This window comes from Zosterops lateralis (assembly GCF_965231275.1).
Source record: "Zosterops lateralis genome assembly, chromosome: 1".
Classification (NCBI taxonomy): domain Eukaryota; kingdom Metazoa; phylum Chordata; class Aves; order Passeriformes; family Zosteropidae; genus Zosterops; species Zosterops lateralis.
The window spans coordinates 3055614-3073613 of NC_139762.1; the positions used below are offsets into that span (position 1 = coordinate 3055614).

The window sequence follows — 18000 nt, forward strand, 5'->3', positions numbered from 1 at the left end:
GCGGGGGCTGCCGGGACCGCCCCGTCCCCCCCGTCCCCTGATGATCCTCGGGCGGATGCGCGGGGCGGGCATCGCCCGGGCGGGTGAGCGGGGATGGGGCCCGCGGAGTGAGGGGCACAGCCGGCCACGGGGTGCCGAGACCCTCTCAAAGGCCGTGGACGGAGGGGGTGCAACCAGCCCGAGCAGCTCGGTGACTCATAGGGGTCCTTGGCTGAGTGGCCTCGGCACGTTCAGCCCCTCATGGGGAGGCCTGGAATGAGGGGTCCTGGCCGGCTCCGGGGTTCTGAGCCCCTCACAAGGGCTCTTGGCTGAAGGGGTCCAACCTGCCCTGGAGTGCCGAGCTCCTCATGGGGTTCCTCTGCTGAGAGGTCCCGGGGTGCTCAGCCCCTCTTGAGGGTCCTGGACTGGCCTTGGGGTGCTCAGCCCCTCCTGAGGGCCCTGGGCTGAGGAGTCCTGGCTGGCCTTGGGGTGCTCAGCCCCTCACAAAGGCCTTGGGCTGGGGGGTCCAGCAGGCCCCAGGATGCTCAGCTGGTCACAGGGCCCTGGACTGAGGGCCCTGAGCCCCTCATGGGAGCCCTGAGCTGGTCCCAGGCTGCTGAGTCTGGGGCAGAGTCCTCTGTCCCTCGGATGGGGGGTCCCAGGTCACTGAGGTACTGACCTGAGGGTGCTGATCCCAGCCCCGGGAAGGCTGAGCTCCCCCTGGCTCTGCTGCATTCTCCGTGTCCTGTGTTATCCCTGTGGGATGGCTGAGGGGGGTGGGACAGGTCACAGCCCCACAGGGCTGTCCCTGGGCTGGCTTTGTGCCCTTCCCAACATCCACACCGTGTCCCCATCACTGAGCTGCTCCAGGGTGGCTCCCTGGTTAGATAAGCCAGACAGGGATGTGCTTGTGGAATCAGCTGGGGTTTGTGGGGTGTGGTGAGGTAAGAAGGGTTTTAGGGATAAGCATCCCTCAGGTATCCTAAAACAAACACCTGTGGGGAAGTGGGTGGCAAAACCACACCTGTGTGAGTGAGCTTCACCTCTGCAGAGGTTTTCCCAGGTGGGTAAACTGGTTTCATCCTACTGGTGGGTTAAACTGGTCTGGTTGACAGGAGGACATGGTCTGGGAATGACTGGTTTGGAGCTCCTTAATTTCTGCAGTGACCTTGAGCAAGTGGTTTGTGTTCTGTCTGCAGCATCACTGCTCCCTGCCAGCCAGGAGTGGAGCCAGTGGGGAGGGTAATTAGTGCTTTTTAGGTAATTATTTCCAGGAAAAAAGTGGCTGAGTTCCAGCTCTGTGCTGCTGTGGGATGCTCTGCTCCTCACAGAATCACAGGATGGGTGAAGTTGGAAGGTTGGAACTTCCCTGTGCTGCAGATAATTCCCTGCCTGTCACAGCAGGAGCTCTCTCTCTCTCTCTCTCTTTGGAACCTGTCCCAAATCTTAGAAAGGTGGGGGTGGCACCTTTATAACAAACCTGCTAAAAATAGGGGCTGGGATTATAATCCTAATCCAGGAGACCTTTCTCAAGGCTCCAGGGAAACTGCTTTAATCTTCTTTCCTCCTTCATAAAGGGGCTTTGCCTTCCCTGTAAAGCCTCTCTGCTAATCAGTTTTAATTTGTTTAACTCTGGTGATGTCTGTCCTTTGCTTCCCTGGTTATGTTGCCACCTACGAGGTAAAATCCAGGGTGAATTTAGCAGCAGGAGCAGACTAGGAACCATTCCTTGCATCCTCCTGTGACCACCTTGTCTTTTTGCAGCCCAGGGGGGTTTATGTGGCTGTTTGTCCTCAATCCCAGGTGTGGGAGATAATTAATATTGTCAATTAGTTGGGCTGTTCTCTTGCTGATGAACTTTGCAGTGGTTTTGGTGGGTTAGGCTGGATCTCAACCCATTTTTAGGAAACTTTCTGTGCTGGCTATTTGCAGATTGGCTGCTCTGAAAATGCCAAAAATTGACAAAAAGGGGGGAAGAAAAAAATTTGAGCTTCTGCCTAAAATAAATCCATCTTTGTGACATTGCTGCTGCAGCCAGTTTGGAAATGTCATGTATTCCTGGAACCAAAGAGGAAAGAGGAAAAAAAAAGCCCCATATCCACCAGATCTGGGGTTTGGGGGGTTTGTTTCTTGCTTTACCTGTGGGTTTTGAGGGATGTGGGGGGAGGAGCTGTTTGGCAGGGATGGGGGAGCAGGGAATGAGGGCAGGGATTGCCCTGGGAAGTTTGGGATGCTCCATCCCTGGAAATGTCCAAAGGCAAATTTGACATTGGGGCTTGGAGCAGCCTGGGACAGTGGGAGGTGTCCCTGCCATGGCAGGGGTGCAGCAAGATGAGCTTTAAGGTCACTTCCAACCAAACCTTTCTGGAATTCTGTGAAATTCCCAGTTTATTTCCAGAGATTCCCTCTGTGAGGGCCCAGCCCCATGATCTGGGAGTGGAAATGGCTTTTGTTCCCTGTCAGTTTTCCCCTGCAGAAGAGAAGGGACTCACGAGGGAGGCAAGAGGAAACACCTGCAAGTCTTCAGGTTTATTTTTAGCCCTTTTGAAAGAAGTGAGACGTGATCACAGCCCAGGTGTCTTTTCTCTCAGTTATGATTATTCTGGGGAAAGGAAAGGGAGTAAAGTGCAGGAGAGGGTCCTGCTGTGGAAGTGGTTTGGGTCTTGGAGCAGGAAGAAGGAGTTTTCTTGTTTGTGGTCGTGGACCTGAGGTGAAGCTGTGTGGGTTTGGTGCAAAGGAAGAGGAATGTTCCTGCAGAAGGAAAGTGCCTGGAAGTGTTCCAGCTTGGATGGAGCTTGGAGCACCCTGATCTAGTGGAAATTGTCCTTGCTTATGGCAGGGGTTTAGAATTAGATGGTCTGGGAGGTCCCTCCCAACACAAACCACTCCAGGATTCTACACGGACAAAATCCTTGTCCCTTTGGTGACTGCAGACACAGGGACAGCTTTGCTGTTTCCCATATCCCAGACCAGCAGGGGCTGGAGCCCCTCACCCTTTTTGGGGGTGTTTGGATGCAGCTTTGGCAGCATCCAGGGAGCGGAGGAGGAACCTGGAGGGGAGATTAAAGCTCAGCGGGATTGTTCTCATTGGCGGCTCATTAATTAAGGCTTTAGGAGCTCACAAATAGCCCGGCTCTGTCCCCGGGAGCCCGCGCTGCTGCCGGGGGCTGCTCTGCTTTCCTTGGCTGGGAGGGAGCACAGGGAGAAGGTAAGGATGTGTTGGAGCCTGCTCCCAACCCTGCTCTGCCCCCCTCCCCAGTTTGTCTGGGCTTGAATGAAACCATTGGAAGGGATTTGGGCAGCTTTAAATTTCTACTGAGGGGCAGGTGAAATTTTCAGGGAGTTCTTTTCCTTCTGGCCGGGATGTGGGACTGGGATTTGTACATCCAACACAGTTCCAGGAATGGAATCTGGAACGTCTGGAAGTCCCTGCTGGCATCCCAGTGTCACTTGTGGGGGTTTTGGGGTGCCTGTGGGAGCTGGTGTGTGATGGAGGAGATGTTTGGGGGGCAGACGTGTTGTGAAGCACATCGGGATGGCTGAAGGGGATGAGTTTGTGTGGAGAGTTTTCCAATGAACGTTTAGGGCTCGCCTGATGGAATTACGTGGGAAAAAAGAACTGAGGGAAATGCTTTGGATAACTCCTCAGGGACTGCTCTGCTCCCTTGCTGCAAACACCGAGCAGCATTTCCCTGGTACTTCCTTCCAGTATTGAACATTTAGGCAAAACCTGTGTTTTTCGGAAATTACAGAAGTTAAGGACTAAGGGAATGCTGGGAAGGTCCCCAAAGGACTGCCTAGAATTTGTTCAGCTTTCTGTTTTTGGGATGATGGAGCCTAATCCACCAAGGTGATGATGAGCTTGGTCCCCCTAAGATTTCATCTGAGGGCACTAAGCAGGAAAAAAGAAGGAATAAAAGAATTTCCTTACGGACGATTATTGACCATGGGTGTCTTCACTTGGCACCTCCTTTATCCTTTTGTGTTTTAACATCCCTGGGATGAACCGCGGTCAGACAGACAAGTGAGATCCTCAGGGAGCAGAGGGAAAAGTTGTGTAATTAATTCCCGGCTGCCGTGCGGCCCGAGGGAAGGAGGGAGGAGGGATTTAGGGCTGAGGCGGGGTCAGGGAGAGGGAGCCCGGCGGGATTAGCCCGCGGCCGCTCTGGTGAGACAGCATTTGGCTTAAGGCTGTTTGAAAAGTGATGTCTGAGGTCAGGGTGACATTGCTATGAGCTAATTTAAAATGGAAAGGCGTTATCTGCCTCCCGGCTGGTGGATCCCCAGGTCACACCCAGCCCAGGAGGATAAAAAATGCTTTTCCGTGGGTTTTACTGCTTGCTGTGAAAGTGCCTGTTCTTAAATTGGAAGAATTTGTTTGATTTGTCCCACTCTCACCGTCACTTCTGGTTTGGACGCTGCTGATGGATGAGGGTCCTCAGTGGTACCCCCTGAACCTTCACAGAGCATTTCTTCTTTTCCCCATGAGGATAATTAACCTTTCTTCCTCTCCAGAGACACAAGAACATGAAAACATTTTTTTTTTTCTTTCTTTCTGGCTGAAGAAACATCTGCAGCAATTTCTGTGTGGCCCCAGGCTGCCTTTTTTCCAACTGTGGCATGAACTGATCTCTGGGATCTCTTTCTTTCTTGCCATGAAACACCTGCAGATGGAGTTGGTGCTTCAGGAAATAGAGCAATAAACCCCTGAGCACGTTCATGGCAGTGACTGCACCTGAGTTCAGACGCTCTTGCAAGGGTTTGGGGGCTGGTGATGCAAAATCAGATCTGCAAACTCTCCTTGAAGCTCCTTTGTCCCTGTGAGAGGGAGCGGGCTGGGACTGTACCTCTGTCCCATGATCCCAAATGCCACCAGGATTTTGTTCCTTTTAGAGAGAGTTTTCTTTAGGATTTTGGCCCCAGTGAGACCCAGCTGTGATGGAAAACAGCTGCCTTGACTCATCCCAGTTTAGTGGCAGCTAAATCCCAGTTTCCTCCTCCTTTGGGGTACATCCTGTGAGTTTCACCTCAGTCTATTGAGAAGTATTTCTGCACTCCCAGTATTTTTTATCAGCTCTAGACTTGGAATTTTGCATAATTTCAGATTTTCCTGCAGAAATTTGCGCTTGAGGGTAAAGGATTGATGCTGTTTGGAGGGGCTGAGGACTCCTGAGAATTTCCATGGGTGTTTCTGAACAGACCCATTTTCCTGTCTCTCCCCAGTCATGCAGGGACCAAGGCCAGTGGTTCTGAGTGGCCCCTCAGGTGCAGGGAAAAGCACCTTGTTAAAGAAACTGTTCAAAGATTATGAAAATGTCTTCGGCTTCAGCGTCTCCCGTGAGTATCCAGGGCTGGGCTGGGGAGGAGCTCAGGGCTGCCAGCTCAGAGCTCACCTCTATTTATACCCCAAACTGTGTTTTTTCATGCTTTGTCTGTTTCCCACTCTGTCTTGGGGATGTTTAAATTGTTCAGGACATCTTTTACTCCTGGTATTGAGTGGCAAGTCTAGGATTGGTCTGGAGTAGCACCTTTCCAGGTCTGGTGACTCCCCACATCTCTAAACACAACTCAGAGAGGAAACAAGAACCTTCTGAGTGATTCTTGACTCTGAAAGTAACAAAATCCACCCCCCCACACACATTTCTGCTTCAAAAGCCAATTGATTTTTCCTTGGAGCTTTGTAAGGTGTTTTTAGGTCTGTTACCAAAATATGTTTTAATGTCCCAACTTTGGGACTTTACTTTGCATACTGCAAGTAAAATCTGTGCTTTGAGATCTGGATTCACTCCACCATGAAAGAACAAATACTGGATGTTTAAAAATTTAATGCTATGAGAGGAGAAAAAAACCTTAAAATTATCTATTGTGTGAGTGTGCATCATCCTATGCTCTTGATTCAACTGAATCTCTCATCTTATTCTAAACTAAACTTTATTTTTCCAAAACTGCCTCTTGGTAGAGATTTTTTTCCTAGAGATCCATGTGCCAGTTAGACCTTGGCATTTCTTTGATCCTGTAACACCTGTGGGTGATGTACAGAATTTAAAAGGCTGCTTTTTCTTTTCTTTTCTTTTTTATTTTCTTTTTTCTTTTTCCCCTGCAGATACCACAAGGCAGCCAAGACCTGGAGAAGTGAATGGCAAAGGTGAGCCTGTTGCAGTCGGGTCTGTCTCACTGGACTCTCCAAATAATTCAGGTTTTCAAAGCTGGGCTCTCATTTTAGGGTACTGTGCTCTGAGTTTGGGTGTTGAGTGATTTGATTTTCCAGAATTCCAGGTAGTTCTGGGGAGATATCTCCAATGGCCCCTGCTTTGGGAAGTGCAGCTGCTTAATGAAATGGTTTTAGCTGTATTAATAGCTTGTGCCCAGCTGTTTTCTCATGTATTTGCATATTTAAGAAACAATCAAATGAGGTTTGTTTCTAATTTCCAATGGCAGTTTTCCCTCTGAAGTGAAAGGAAGGAATTTCAACAGATGATAGAGAAATATTCCTTTTTAGTTGGTTTGGTTTTGATGTTCCCTTTTATCTCCCTCTCTCTCATCCCATTCTGGTCTTTAATTAGAAACCCTTTCAAATGAAATAATGTCTCCCACACCTGTGAGCAAGAGAGGAGAAGTTCTCATTGCATCAGTAATGGGAAAGGATGTGAAAAATGAGGTAGAGCAGCATTTTTGACCACACAGAAAACTCCAAAATGTTTTGAGCAGGTGTTTGGACAACTGGTGTGGAAGTAGGAAATAAATCTCTGCATTCTGCCAGCATTGTCTAAAGCAGATTTTAAGTGTCTTCTCCCCCAAAAACCCACAGGTATCATTTTCACCATGAACTTTACCTTCAAAATGTTAAATTTCTGTCCATTTTCCCTTCTCCAGATTATCACTTTGTGACCAGAGAGGAAATGCAGAAGGAAATTGATGCTGGTGAATTTATTGAGCACGCGGAGTTCTCCGGGAACATGTACGGGACAAGGTAGGTCAGGTGTCCCTGCCTGTGCCACAGGGGCTGGAATTAGATGGTCTTGAAGATCCTTTCCAATCCAAACTGTTCTGGGATTCTAAAAAATAAATACAGAATGTCTGCAAGCCCCTGAGATGTGGGATAAAATGGAGAGTCCCTCATGTTTAGCAGAAGAGATGGAGTTCTCACCAATCCTTTCTGCTCCCTTAATCTCTTCAGTGAATAATAATAAATGATTAAAAAGTTTGAGGCAGTTCCCCATGTTGGGGAAGAGAAATTGTTTTTACAGCATATAAAAGCCACCACTTGAAAAATTAAGTGGAGGATTAAGTGACCCAGATGGAGCATCCATGACCATCCAGCATCCTTCAGGAAAACGTGTGGAGTCAGTGGATCTCTGGACAAATGCAGTTCTCAGTGGTTTTCCTCTTTGGTGGAGGTTGTTTCCATGTTTGTCACAGAATCCCAGGATGGTTTGGGTTGGAAGGGTCAAAAAGATCATCGAGTTCAACCTCCTGCCATGAGCAGGGAACTCTCTCTAGGTGGTGAAGTGGGATAGTCACACATGATCCATTCCCACACCTTTCCAGCATGGCTTTTGCAGCCTCTCTAGGAGCAGACAGCAGCTCCTTGCTCTACCCAGAGCAGTGACACTTGGAGAAACTTTTTATCACAAGCAGAGCAGGCTCTGTCCACTCCTGCCACAGTCTGGGCACAGGGCAGCCCTGTGAGGTTCCCTCACTGCTGGAGGGGTGTCACCCTTATTTTTCAGCCTTCTGATGTTTTCATTCTTGGACTGGAGAGTTCTCATGCCTTGTAACAAAAACAAAGACTGATCTTTTGTAAATACATTCCTTCCAGGGGGAAGGACAAATTGATGGACTGCTGGTTTGGCCAGTGGGGTGTGAGGGATGTCAACCTCATTCCCCCCAATCTCTGGTCAAAGTCCAAATTATTTAAACCCTGAATCTAAAAATAAACTGATGGAAAGTGATGATTTTTTTTTCTCACTCTCAACTTGACAAGTGAGTGTTTCTTTTCGTGTCCTCTCGCGACAGAGGGGGACCCCCCAAACCCCCCTGGGCCTCTCTGACCCCTTCCCTGTGTGCTGTGTCCCCAGTAAAGGAGCTGTGCAGGCTGTGCAGGCCCAGAACCAGATCTGTGTCCTCGACATCGACATCCAGGGCGTGAAGAACATCAAGAAGACGGAGCTGAACCCCATCTACATCTCGGTGCAGCCGCCGTCCATTGAGATCCTGGTGAGCGCCCGCCTTGCTTTGCCCGTAGCACTTAGAGGTAATCAGCTCTGCAGCCACGGGGCTCCCCCTTCCCTCGGGGTTCCTCAGGGCCCTGCACTGGCTGGGGAAGGACAAAACCATGTCTCACAAGGATGGTGAGAGGCTTGGAACACAAGCCCTGTGAGGAAGAGGGAGCTGGGGTTGTTCAGCCTGGAGAAAAGGAGACTCAGGGGTGACCTTATCACTCTTTACAACTCCCTGAAAGGTGACTGTGCTCAGGTGGGGTTGGTCTCTTTCTCCAGGCAGCAACTGGCAGAAGAAGAGGACACAGTCTCAAGCTACACCAAGGGAAATATAGGTTGGATATTAGGAAAAAGGATTTTTTACAGAAAGGGTAATAAAGTACTGGAATTGTCTACCCAGGGAGGTGGTGGAGTCACCATCCCTGGATGTGTTTAAACAAAGACTGGATGTGGCACTCGGTGCCAGGGTTTAGTTGAGGTGTCCGGGCTGGGTTGGACTCGATGATCTTGGACGTCTCTTCCAACCTGGTGATTCTGTATTCCATGAATTCTGTGAGTTCTGTAATCCACTGGCAGCCTTTTGCTGTACGGCATGAAAGAAAGATGAGAGACTCCAAATATTTCAGAAGGCAAAGAACATAGAAAAAGGACTTTTTTGGCTAATTCTTACTACCTTTTATAAGGTGTTCCGATACAGACTTAACATGGTTGGTGATGATTCATAGGGAATGAACTTGTCAGGGGGTTGCTCACAGAGACACAAAATGAGATTAAATGACCCTGTTCTGTTGGGAGTTAGACATTCACCACTTTTTGGTAAGGAAAAGGTTTTTTACAGAAAGATAATAAAGTACTGAAATGGTCTACCTGGGAAGGTGATGGATTCGCCATCTCTGAATGTGTTTAAACAAAGACTAGATGTGGCACTCAGTGCCATTTGAGGTTTAGTTGAGGTGTTAGGGCTGGGTTGGACTCAATGATCTTGAAGGTCTCTTCCAACCTGGTCATTCTGTGTGTGGATCTCTGCCCAGCCCAGCTCCCCAGCCTCTGGCTCTCAGGGATAAATCTTCCTGTGTTTTGTTGTTTCCCACACCTTGGTTATGGACTCCACTGCAGCATGGCCAGTCTTTAAATGCATTAATTGTGCTTCATGCTGTGCTGAGATTTGCCTCCACAGTTAGAATTAAACCCAGGGAGGCTGGTTCTGTGCAGCAGCTTAAATTCCATGCCCCTCTGGTCTTACCCGAAGTGATTGCAGTGAGACTCTTGCAAAAGTGGAATCAGTGTCATGGTTCAGAGAGGGATGAGGACACATGAGGACAACTCCTGACTCTCCCCTCTTGCTCTCAGTACATCAGGCAGGCTCTGTTTCTCGTTGAGTTTGTGGAGGAGGAAGCCAGCAGCACCAGATGCCAGAGCCCAGCAGAGAGATCTCATTTCCAGCAGTACCTGGAAAAATAAATAAATGAGAGGGAGGTGAAAGAAACCTGGGACCCTGAACTCTAGGTAGGAGATCCCAAGCCCAGTTTGGCCACTGGTTTGCACTGGGCTGTGAGTGAGGCCACTCACTCTTTGCAGAGTGTTCTCACCTGCCCGTGGTTACAGACAACACCAGCCTGAGGGTGGGGGTGGATTCTGCCTGCAGCTTCCGGAACACTCATTTATTTCATATCTTTGTCCCTGGGTTTAGGAGAAACGACTACGGGACCGAAAGACTGAGACAGAGGAGAGTTTACAGAAGCGTCTGACTGCAGCCCGTGTGGACCTGGAGCTCAGTGAGTGCCTGGGACAGGGGATGCCTGGGGGATTTGGGAGCTGCTTTTTATGGGAACATCTGATTTGTGCTCTCCAGCAGTGCTGGCAGGGCTTGCCATGAGCTGAGTTGGATCACTGCTGCATTTCCCACTGCAGATCCTTGGGGGGTGGTTGGCAGAGCAGTTCATTAGCAGCAGCTGAAATAATAATAATGCTAAAAAATAATGTTAAAATGCCACAGGACTTTGTGCACGAGAGCTGACACAGGAAAGAAAAATTCTCCTCTAACTCTGTCCTCATCTCCTTCCTCAGGTAAAGAGCCTGGGCTGTTTGATCTGGTCATCATTAATGATGATTTAGAAAAGGCCTATTCCGAATTGAAGGAGGTGCTGCTGGAGGTGAGTCCTTGGGGATTTTTTCTGCCTCATTCCTGGGCCAGGCCAGGTGAGGGTCTGTTCTCAGGCAGCCACAGAAATGTCACCTCATCTCACACTTGGTCTGCTTTGAGCTGCTGAGGGACAGATGGAGTGCAAGTGATGATGGATCAGTGGCCTAAGAATGGGAAATGAATCCAACACAATCCTGAGTTGGGGCAAAATAAACTTTGATCTCTGGATAGCAGAAAAGGGGATTCCTATTTCTGGAGCTTCCAAGTCAAACCTTGCCTTGGTCCCTAAAGGTGAACTCAGGGCTTCGTCCTGTGATGTCGTGGAACTGGTCTGAGCTGTTGGTCACTGCTGCTCTCCTAATCTGTGAAACCAAGAGTTATTTCCCAATAGGAGTGGTAGATTCTCAGTCTCTTCCCTGATCTCCTTGCAGGAAATCAAGAAGACCGAAGAATCCAGGAAGTCCTGAGCTGACCCTGCTTGGGCGTTTCAATTTTGCACATCATTCCCGAAGCACGTCATACTGTTTTATTCCACAAGACATTCCCTGTAGGCTGCTCCTACCCCCAACTTACTCTAGAACGTTTATATTAAAAGGAAAGAAAAGGAAACCTGGTCATGCTTGTGTTTCTGTTCGCTGCACACTCAGCAGGTGCTCCCCCAGGTTTGTACTTTTGGATTCTTCGGGAGCTTCTTTGAAGGCATCAATAAATCCCTTTTCCCCTTTTTCTAGGGGGAATCCACTGCAGCCAGGAACTGGTTGCTTGTTCAGGTCTCTGTTCTGAGAGCTGGAGAGCTTTGCACTTCATTTCCCAAGTTTTCTTTAGCCTTAGCATTGATGTTTCCATGAAACTTCCAAGCCCTTTGGTCCCTCCAGCAGGACGTGTCCTGAGTGTCCTTGGGCTGGTTTCTCACACTGTGAAAACTGTGGGAATGAGCTGGGAGAGCTGGGAATGTTCACCTGGAGAGGAGAAGGCTCCAGGGAGAGCTCAGAGCTCCTGAAGGGGCTCCAGGAGAGCTGGAGAGGGACTGGGGACAAGGCCTGGAGGGACAGGACACAGGGAATGGCTTCCCACTGCCAGAGGGCAGGGCTGGATGGGATAGTGGGAAGGAATTCCTGGCTGTGAGGGTGGTGAGGCCCCAGAGAAGCTGTGGCTGCCTCTGGATCCCTGGAAGTGTCCAAGGCCAGGTTGGACAGATCTTGGAGCAGCCTGGGACAGTGGGAAATGTCCCTGCTCATGGCAGGGAATTGGAACAAATGGGCTTTAAGATCCCTTCCAACCCAAACTCCTCTGGGATTCCATTCCATGGAATGTCCCATCTGTCTGAGCTCCCATCCTACAGGTGATGACTCCAGCTGCTTTCCCTCCAAACCACACAGCCCCTGAGCCAGGCTAGGATATTTCCTCACCCAAACCACATCTTACCAGAGCAAGTTTGTACCTAAACAACTCCCATTTTTGCGTTTCATCCTCTTCACATCCCATCCCTGCAGTTCATCCAGCTGCTCTGCAGTACCTCTTGGTCCAGGTCATCTCCAAATTTCCATACTCCACTTTATGGAGACAACAAGCAGAAACCCTCCCTTTGAGCTGCCTTTTTAGTACCTTGCATTCACAGCCACGATTTGATGATTATTTTGATCTTTCTTGGACTGGTTTGATGCATCTTTCCCAGATTTCCTAGAAAATATTGCTTCCTGTCCATTGCTTGGTTCTGGAATTGGCTAAACAAGCAGAAAAAAATTCTGTGTGGATTCGTGGTGTGAACCACTGTGTCCAGGCTCTTCCTGCGCCATCAAGTGATGGGCTCTGATAGTTTTTTTCTTCCGAATCGTGGGATTTTGTTACAATCTGACAGACGCGTTTGCAATGGGGAAAGGTCTCCTCTAGATGGCAGGAACGGCAGCGGGAAGGCGCCGGAGGAGCAGCGGCGGAGCGGGAGGTGCAGGACACGGCGCTCGCCTCGGCCCGCGGCTCTGCGGCCACCGCGTGGCACCTGCGGGGCTGGCACCAGATGGAAATGCCCCGCTGCTCCCTGCGGATCCCTCCTGCCACCGGCCCGGCCTCGGCTCAGCCCTGCGGGACAGGTGAGTGCCCCGGGGAACGGCAGCTCTTGGAAAACGGGGGGAAAAAACAAATCCTTTGGATCGTTCGTATCCCCTTTTCCCTGGTGAAGGGGAGGGAGAGGGGAATCCCAAATGTCCCAGGATGGTGGGATGCTCTGCTGGAGCTGCCGGGTGTGACAGAGCAGATGGGGAATGCCTGGAACACTGACTTGAGGTGACAGATTTGCCATCGGGATGGGGATGGGAAGCACAGGGAGCAGGAGTGGGTGCTGGAGCCAGGCTGGTCCCCAGGCTCTTGAGCATCTCTAGGGTGTCATTTTGGGTGTTGTCAGCAGTGCCCCTCTCCAGGTTTGTATTTTAGAGGGGCAATGCCGTGCATCGAATCCCAAAACTGGGTGGGTGGAGGCACTTGTTGAAGTTTAATTCCTGCACCCTCAAAAATGGGATGTCTGTTTTGTTAATTGTGTTTGCAGCCATAAATCCCTTTCTGGATCCGTGGGTTTAGTACTGGCTCATTGGGGTATCCCATTCCCACATCCCTGGGGAAGGCAAGGACCACGCTGAGCATGGCAGGTGTCAAATGTTGGGTTTTTCACAGCTGCAAACATCTGTTCCCAGTGCTCCATGTGGGGCTGGGATTGAGGGATCAGACTGGGAAAGTGAGGTACAGGAGGATTCCAGCCCAGGGGTCATCTGTGATTAAAGATGTTCCTCCTGAAGGACCATTTTCCCACCTCAGTCTTCCAGGCAGGAAGGTGGTGTTCCCATCTCAGGGTACACCCAGGTAAAGAACAGGCCTGCTCTGGGGTTCCTTCCAGAAATGTCAGAATTAGGGATTTTATATAACTATATATTCCCTGTTCCGTCAGACTGAGATAAATTTGGACAGACTTCAGCTTTATTCAGCTGAGATGCTTTGGGAAACGTGGCAGCACCTACATCCCTGCAGGAGGAGGATGCTGAGGGAGGAAGAGGAGTGCAGGGGATAGTAAAAGCTGGGATAAAACCTGCCCTGGGAGCTCTCTTGTCTGAGGCTGAGGATATTCTGGAGCCAGTGCCAAAAAAAACAAAAAAAACCAAAAAAAAACAACCCCCTGTAGCACTTTTGCTTCAAAGCTGTTGCTTTGCAGTCATTGCATTGTTTTTTTTGCTGAATCCAGACTGACACGCTGCTTTTGGGGCAGGAGCTGATTATTTTTCCCCCATTTTTCCATTTTCTTGCCTGCCCAAAGCAATAAAATACTCCTTCAAGGAGTGAATATGGGGTTTGGACTCTGAGGTCACCTCTGCTCTGACCCAGCAGCACCCAGACCCTGCCTGGGAAGGATGTTGTGCAGTCCCCAAAGCCCAAATCATCCAAGAAAAGCTGGAGCCACACTCCAGGACACCTCAAAGCAGCCAACATTACCCCAAAGCTCATTTTCCTCCATCCTGATGAGTCCACGGTCCAGAGACTCGTCCTTGCCGTGCTTTTCCTTGGCATCTCAGTGCCTTTGGAGGCAGCTCTGATTTTCAGGCTTCCTTCCATGCCACTGCAGAAAGGCACCGCGGGGCAGAGCTGGCCTGGGAAATAATTGGGCAGCCGGCGTAGAAAATGAGCAACGAGGGGAAGAAGGAGCAGGAATAACCCTGATTTTCCCGCTTGTCCGTCAGGGTCCGGCTCGCGTCTCCCTCGGCGGCGCTGGGATTGAGCATCTCAGGTATGGAAGTGGGAGGGGATTTGCTGGTAATCGAGGCTTGGGGAGGGTGTGTCATGGGTGTCCTGAGTGCTGTCAGAAGTTATCCTGGGAGGGAAAACTCCTGGGATCTTCTGGAGAGGGGAGGCCGCTAATTCCCACCTTTTTATTTGGCAAAGACAGCTTTCCTGCTCTATCCATGATGGAAATATCTTCTAGGAAATCCTCCAGCAGCCTGCATGGCTGCAAACAGGAGAGCAGGAAATTGGGGGTCTCATCCTCATCCCTCCAGAGTGGAGCCACCTGCCAGAGGGCGCAAAAACCTCTGGCAGCTCCCAGCTGCTCCAAAATGGACAAAGTGGGACAGAGGGAACTGGGTTTGGGATGGATTTCCCCAGCCATGTGGGTCCTGGGCTTTTTTTCAGGGAGTTGCAGCTGGGCTGGGTGGTGTGATCCATGCCAGGGTATCCTGATGTCCCTTGTGCTGTCCCACAGGGCAGGGAGGTGACCACCACGCTCCAGCTGCTGCCACCTCACGCTGAGGCTCCGACCAGCACCACCAACACTGACCGCAGGTAGGTCCCATTCTCCCACACCAGCCAATAACCCTCCCTGGGATAACTCATCCAGGTGGGACTCAAATGCCAGCATCCCTTGGCCAAAGCATTGCTCCTCCAGGGCTTTTCTCTGCCTGTGCTGCTGCTGGAAAGGAAGTTGAGTGGGAGGATGGAATTTTCTCCAGGGATGCTCGTAGGAGTCCTGCCATGCCCATCAGCTCCACGATGCTGAGAGTGGCCCTGGCAGCTGGCTCAGGGCTCGGGCTGTGCCTGCCTTGCTGGGAGCTGTTATTTGGGTCAGCCACATCGACTTGGACGTGCAACTGTGTCATCCCTGGAGAGCGCGGGACGCCGATCCATAAGCGCGGCCGGCTCCGGCCGGGATGGCACGAACAGCCCCGGCATCCTCACCCTGCTCAGCCCAAAACTCACCAATCCAGCACAGCCTCCACTTTTTCCAACAGCAGCAGCTGTGACTCTGCTTGTCCCTGACATGACTCCAGCCCTGGAAATAACCAGAAGGCATCTGCAATTCCCATTGTGCCGTGGCTGCTGGTACGGCCACCGGAACAACCGGATGCTTGTGGAATCAGGGATGCATCCCCCCTCCTGATCCTGATTCCTCTCTGTCCTGCCATGAAAAGGAGGGAGAACAGGATGTTTTTCTCTGGATTTTGTTTTTTCCCCATCTCCGGAGATGCGAGGAGGGGATAAAAAGAAGGAGGCAGAAAAGGCAAAATTCCAGTGTCCAGGTGAAGCTGCTGGGGAAAAAAAATCTATATATATTTTGCTGTTGGACACAAAAGACTCCAAGTAATCCAGAAGGCAAAAGGTATAGAAAAAGAAGGCTCTTTATTGTCTTTATTGTTTATTATTAATTTATAGTAATTCTTACTACCCTTTGATAAGGTGTTCCTATACAGACTTAACATGGTTGGTGAATAGGAATGACACTTCGTAAATACCATTAGTTAAACTACAAAAGCAGAAAACATCAGCTGAACAAAAATTGGTTTTGCTTTTTTTTTTTTTTAATAGTTGTTTACCAAGATTGTTTTAAGAAAAAGCTTTCTTGAGAAACTTTTCTTTAAAAAATGTTAGCAGCTGCTAAGCAGGCTAAAATTCCATATATATTCCTCAGTTTCCACATAGAGGGGTTTATTTTATTGAAGTCATATGGGAATAAGACCCCTGGGAGCTGGGTCCAATGGGCACAGAGACCCAAGTCATCAGCCCAGCATTAAGTTGCAGATATTCCCTGTAGGATCAGGGGTTGCTGCTCCTGTTTGCATCAAGTCTTGATGGAAAACAAAGTGTCTGTGTGGTGGGTACTGAACTTCAGGGATGGCCTGGCTCACTAATGTGGAGTCAGCATGGGGGTGATGGAAAAAACTCAAAAAGCCAAGAGCAATGCTCCAGTCACCACCAATGTGCTGACCTTGATATAGCATGAGAAAATAGAGGAGATTTATTATTTTTCCCAGTTGGAAGTGCAGGATACGTGAGCTGCATCCCTTGCTTTGAACATGGTTGAAATCCTGTGATGCCTCCTGGATGTGGGAGCGAGGGCTGGAGGGAGAAAACAGCACCCCACTTTGGGTGGAGAGGGGAAACTGGTGCCACAGCCCACAGCAGAGGGATAATCTCCCTCCCTGGCATGGGGTGAGTATCTGTCAGGCTGTTCCCTGAGCAGGGAGGGGGATCTCAAATATTCCATCCATGTTGGCTCCCACTGCTCCTTCCCACTGCAGCCCATGGCTATCCCTCCTCTGAGCTGGGAACATCCCTCTGCTCCCTCCTCCAAGGGCTGCTGCACTCCCTGCCCCTGCCAGCATCCCCAGGAGCAGCCTGGCTCCATCACAACAGCGTTTCTACATTTAATTTGCCTTTTCATATATATATTTTTAATACATAAAATTTTATTCACCCCATCTGCCTTCCCCAAGCATAGATGCTGCTGCTCTTTGGGGTCATCCCACTGCAGCTTCACCCCTCAGGGCTGCTGTGGTGGCATCTGTGGGATCTTTACTGGTTTTTTATTTTCTGAAATCCAGTCTGATCCTCTTTGTTCTATGGGGAAGACATTTCACTGGTATTCTTGCAGCAGCTCCTGGTGTTTCCAAAAGCAGGCAGGATCATCCCTTGTGCATTCTCACCACTGTGGCTGCCACAGCTGTGCTGCCTCTCTGGGCCTTGGGTGCTCTGAGAATTTCTTGTGTCTGTTTTCTCACCACTTTCCCATTTCAGAGTTGTATTTATCAGTGAAGTCTCCCTGCTGAGCACTCCATCCTCCAGCCCTGACCCTGCTCCCTGCATTTCCCAGAGAAGCTGTGGCTGCCCCTGGATCCCTGGAAGTGCCCAAGGCCAGGCTGGATGGGGCTTGGAGCACCCTGGGATGGTGGAAGCTGTCCCTGCCTGTGGCAGGGGGTGCAGCTGGATGAGCTTTAAGGTCACTTCCAAGCCAGACCATCCTGAGATTCTAAGATTTCTCCAGCTCCTCAGTGTGCTCTTCCCCTGGAAGCACCATCCAGATACAAACTCCTGCAAGGATCCCACCAAAATTCCCCTAGTACCATCCCTCTGTTTCATCAGTGATCTGTGACCTCCCATTCTCAACCCCATCCTCCCATCCCCTGATTTATTTCACCCAAGATCCTGGATTGCCACCCATTCCCTTCCTCTCCTGGAGAAACTTCACCCCAAGTGCTGCTGCCAAGGCAAAACTGGCATCCAAACCAAAGCCTCCTGCTCTTCTCCAGGTGCTGGCACCAAACCTTTTAGGAGCTCTCTTTTTGGGTTGGGTTTCTCACCTGAGATTCAGGTTGTTACAAGTCCTTGGTCCTCTAAAAGCCCCGAGTTGTGTCAGAAGAAAAAGGTGGAGTCTTCAAGGTTCTGTTTTCAGGTTTCTTGTGTTGTTTATTATTTGATATTTTAGAATTTTCTCCTCTCCCAGCCGAGGTCTGAACAGCAGCTGGGACAGGAGGAGACTGCCCACTGATGGGGTGTTGTCTTACTTTTATACAGATAACTATGTGTCTGTTATTTAAAATTTCATACCAATGCCTGGTGCCCACACTAAAAGGGTCATTTCTACTTTAACCCAATCCACTCAAACTACCTTGTGTCATCACCACCTCAGGAGATGGAAGAAGGAAAGGAACTCAAGGCACCACCCTAATTCCCCCATTTCGTCCCCCCACTTACTTCTATTCTATGAACCCCAAAACTACTAAATTTTTCATCTTGTGCTGTGCTAAACTACTGTTTTCACATCTTGGTGGTTTGTAATTCCTCTCTCAGCGTTAGAAGCCTCTCCCATGGTCTAAAATCAAACCCAGTGTCTTCCTGGGCTCTGTGCCA

At 49.9% G+C, this 18000-nt stretch overlaps 1 protein-coding gene across 1 annotated transcript; it reads left to right on the plus strand.

The window, feature by feature from the left end:
- Window positions 1–16: 16 nt before the first annotated feature.
- On the plus strand, window positions 17–10940 carry GUK1 (guanylate kinase 1). Its single transcript, XM_083873028.1, has 8 exons — window positions 17–83; window positions 5203–5316; window positions 6083–6124; window positions 6853–6949; window positions 8058–8196; window positions 9889–9973; window positions 10266–10351; window positions 10773–10940. Exons 1-8 carry the CDS (start codon window positions 41–43, stop codon window positions 10806–10808), a joined length of 642 nt encoding a protein of 213 aa, XP_083729154.1. The 5' UTR covers window positions 17–40; the 3' UTR covers window positions 10809–10940.
- Window positions 10941–18000: the final 7060 nt, after the last annotated feature.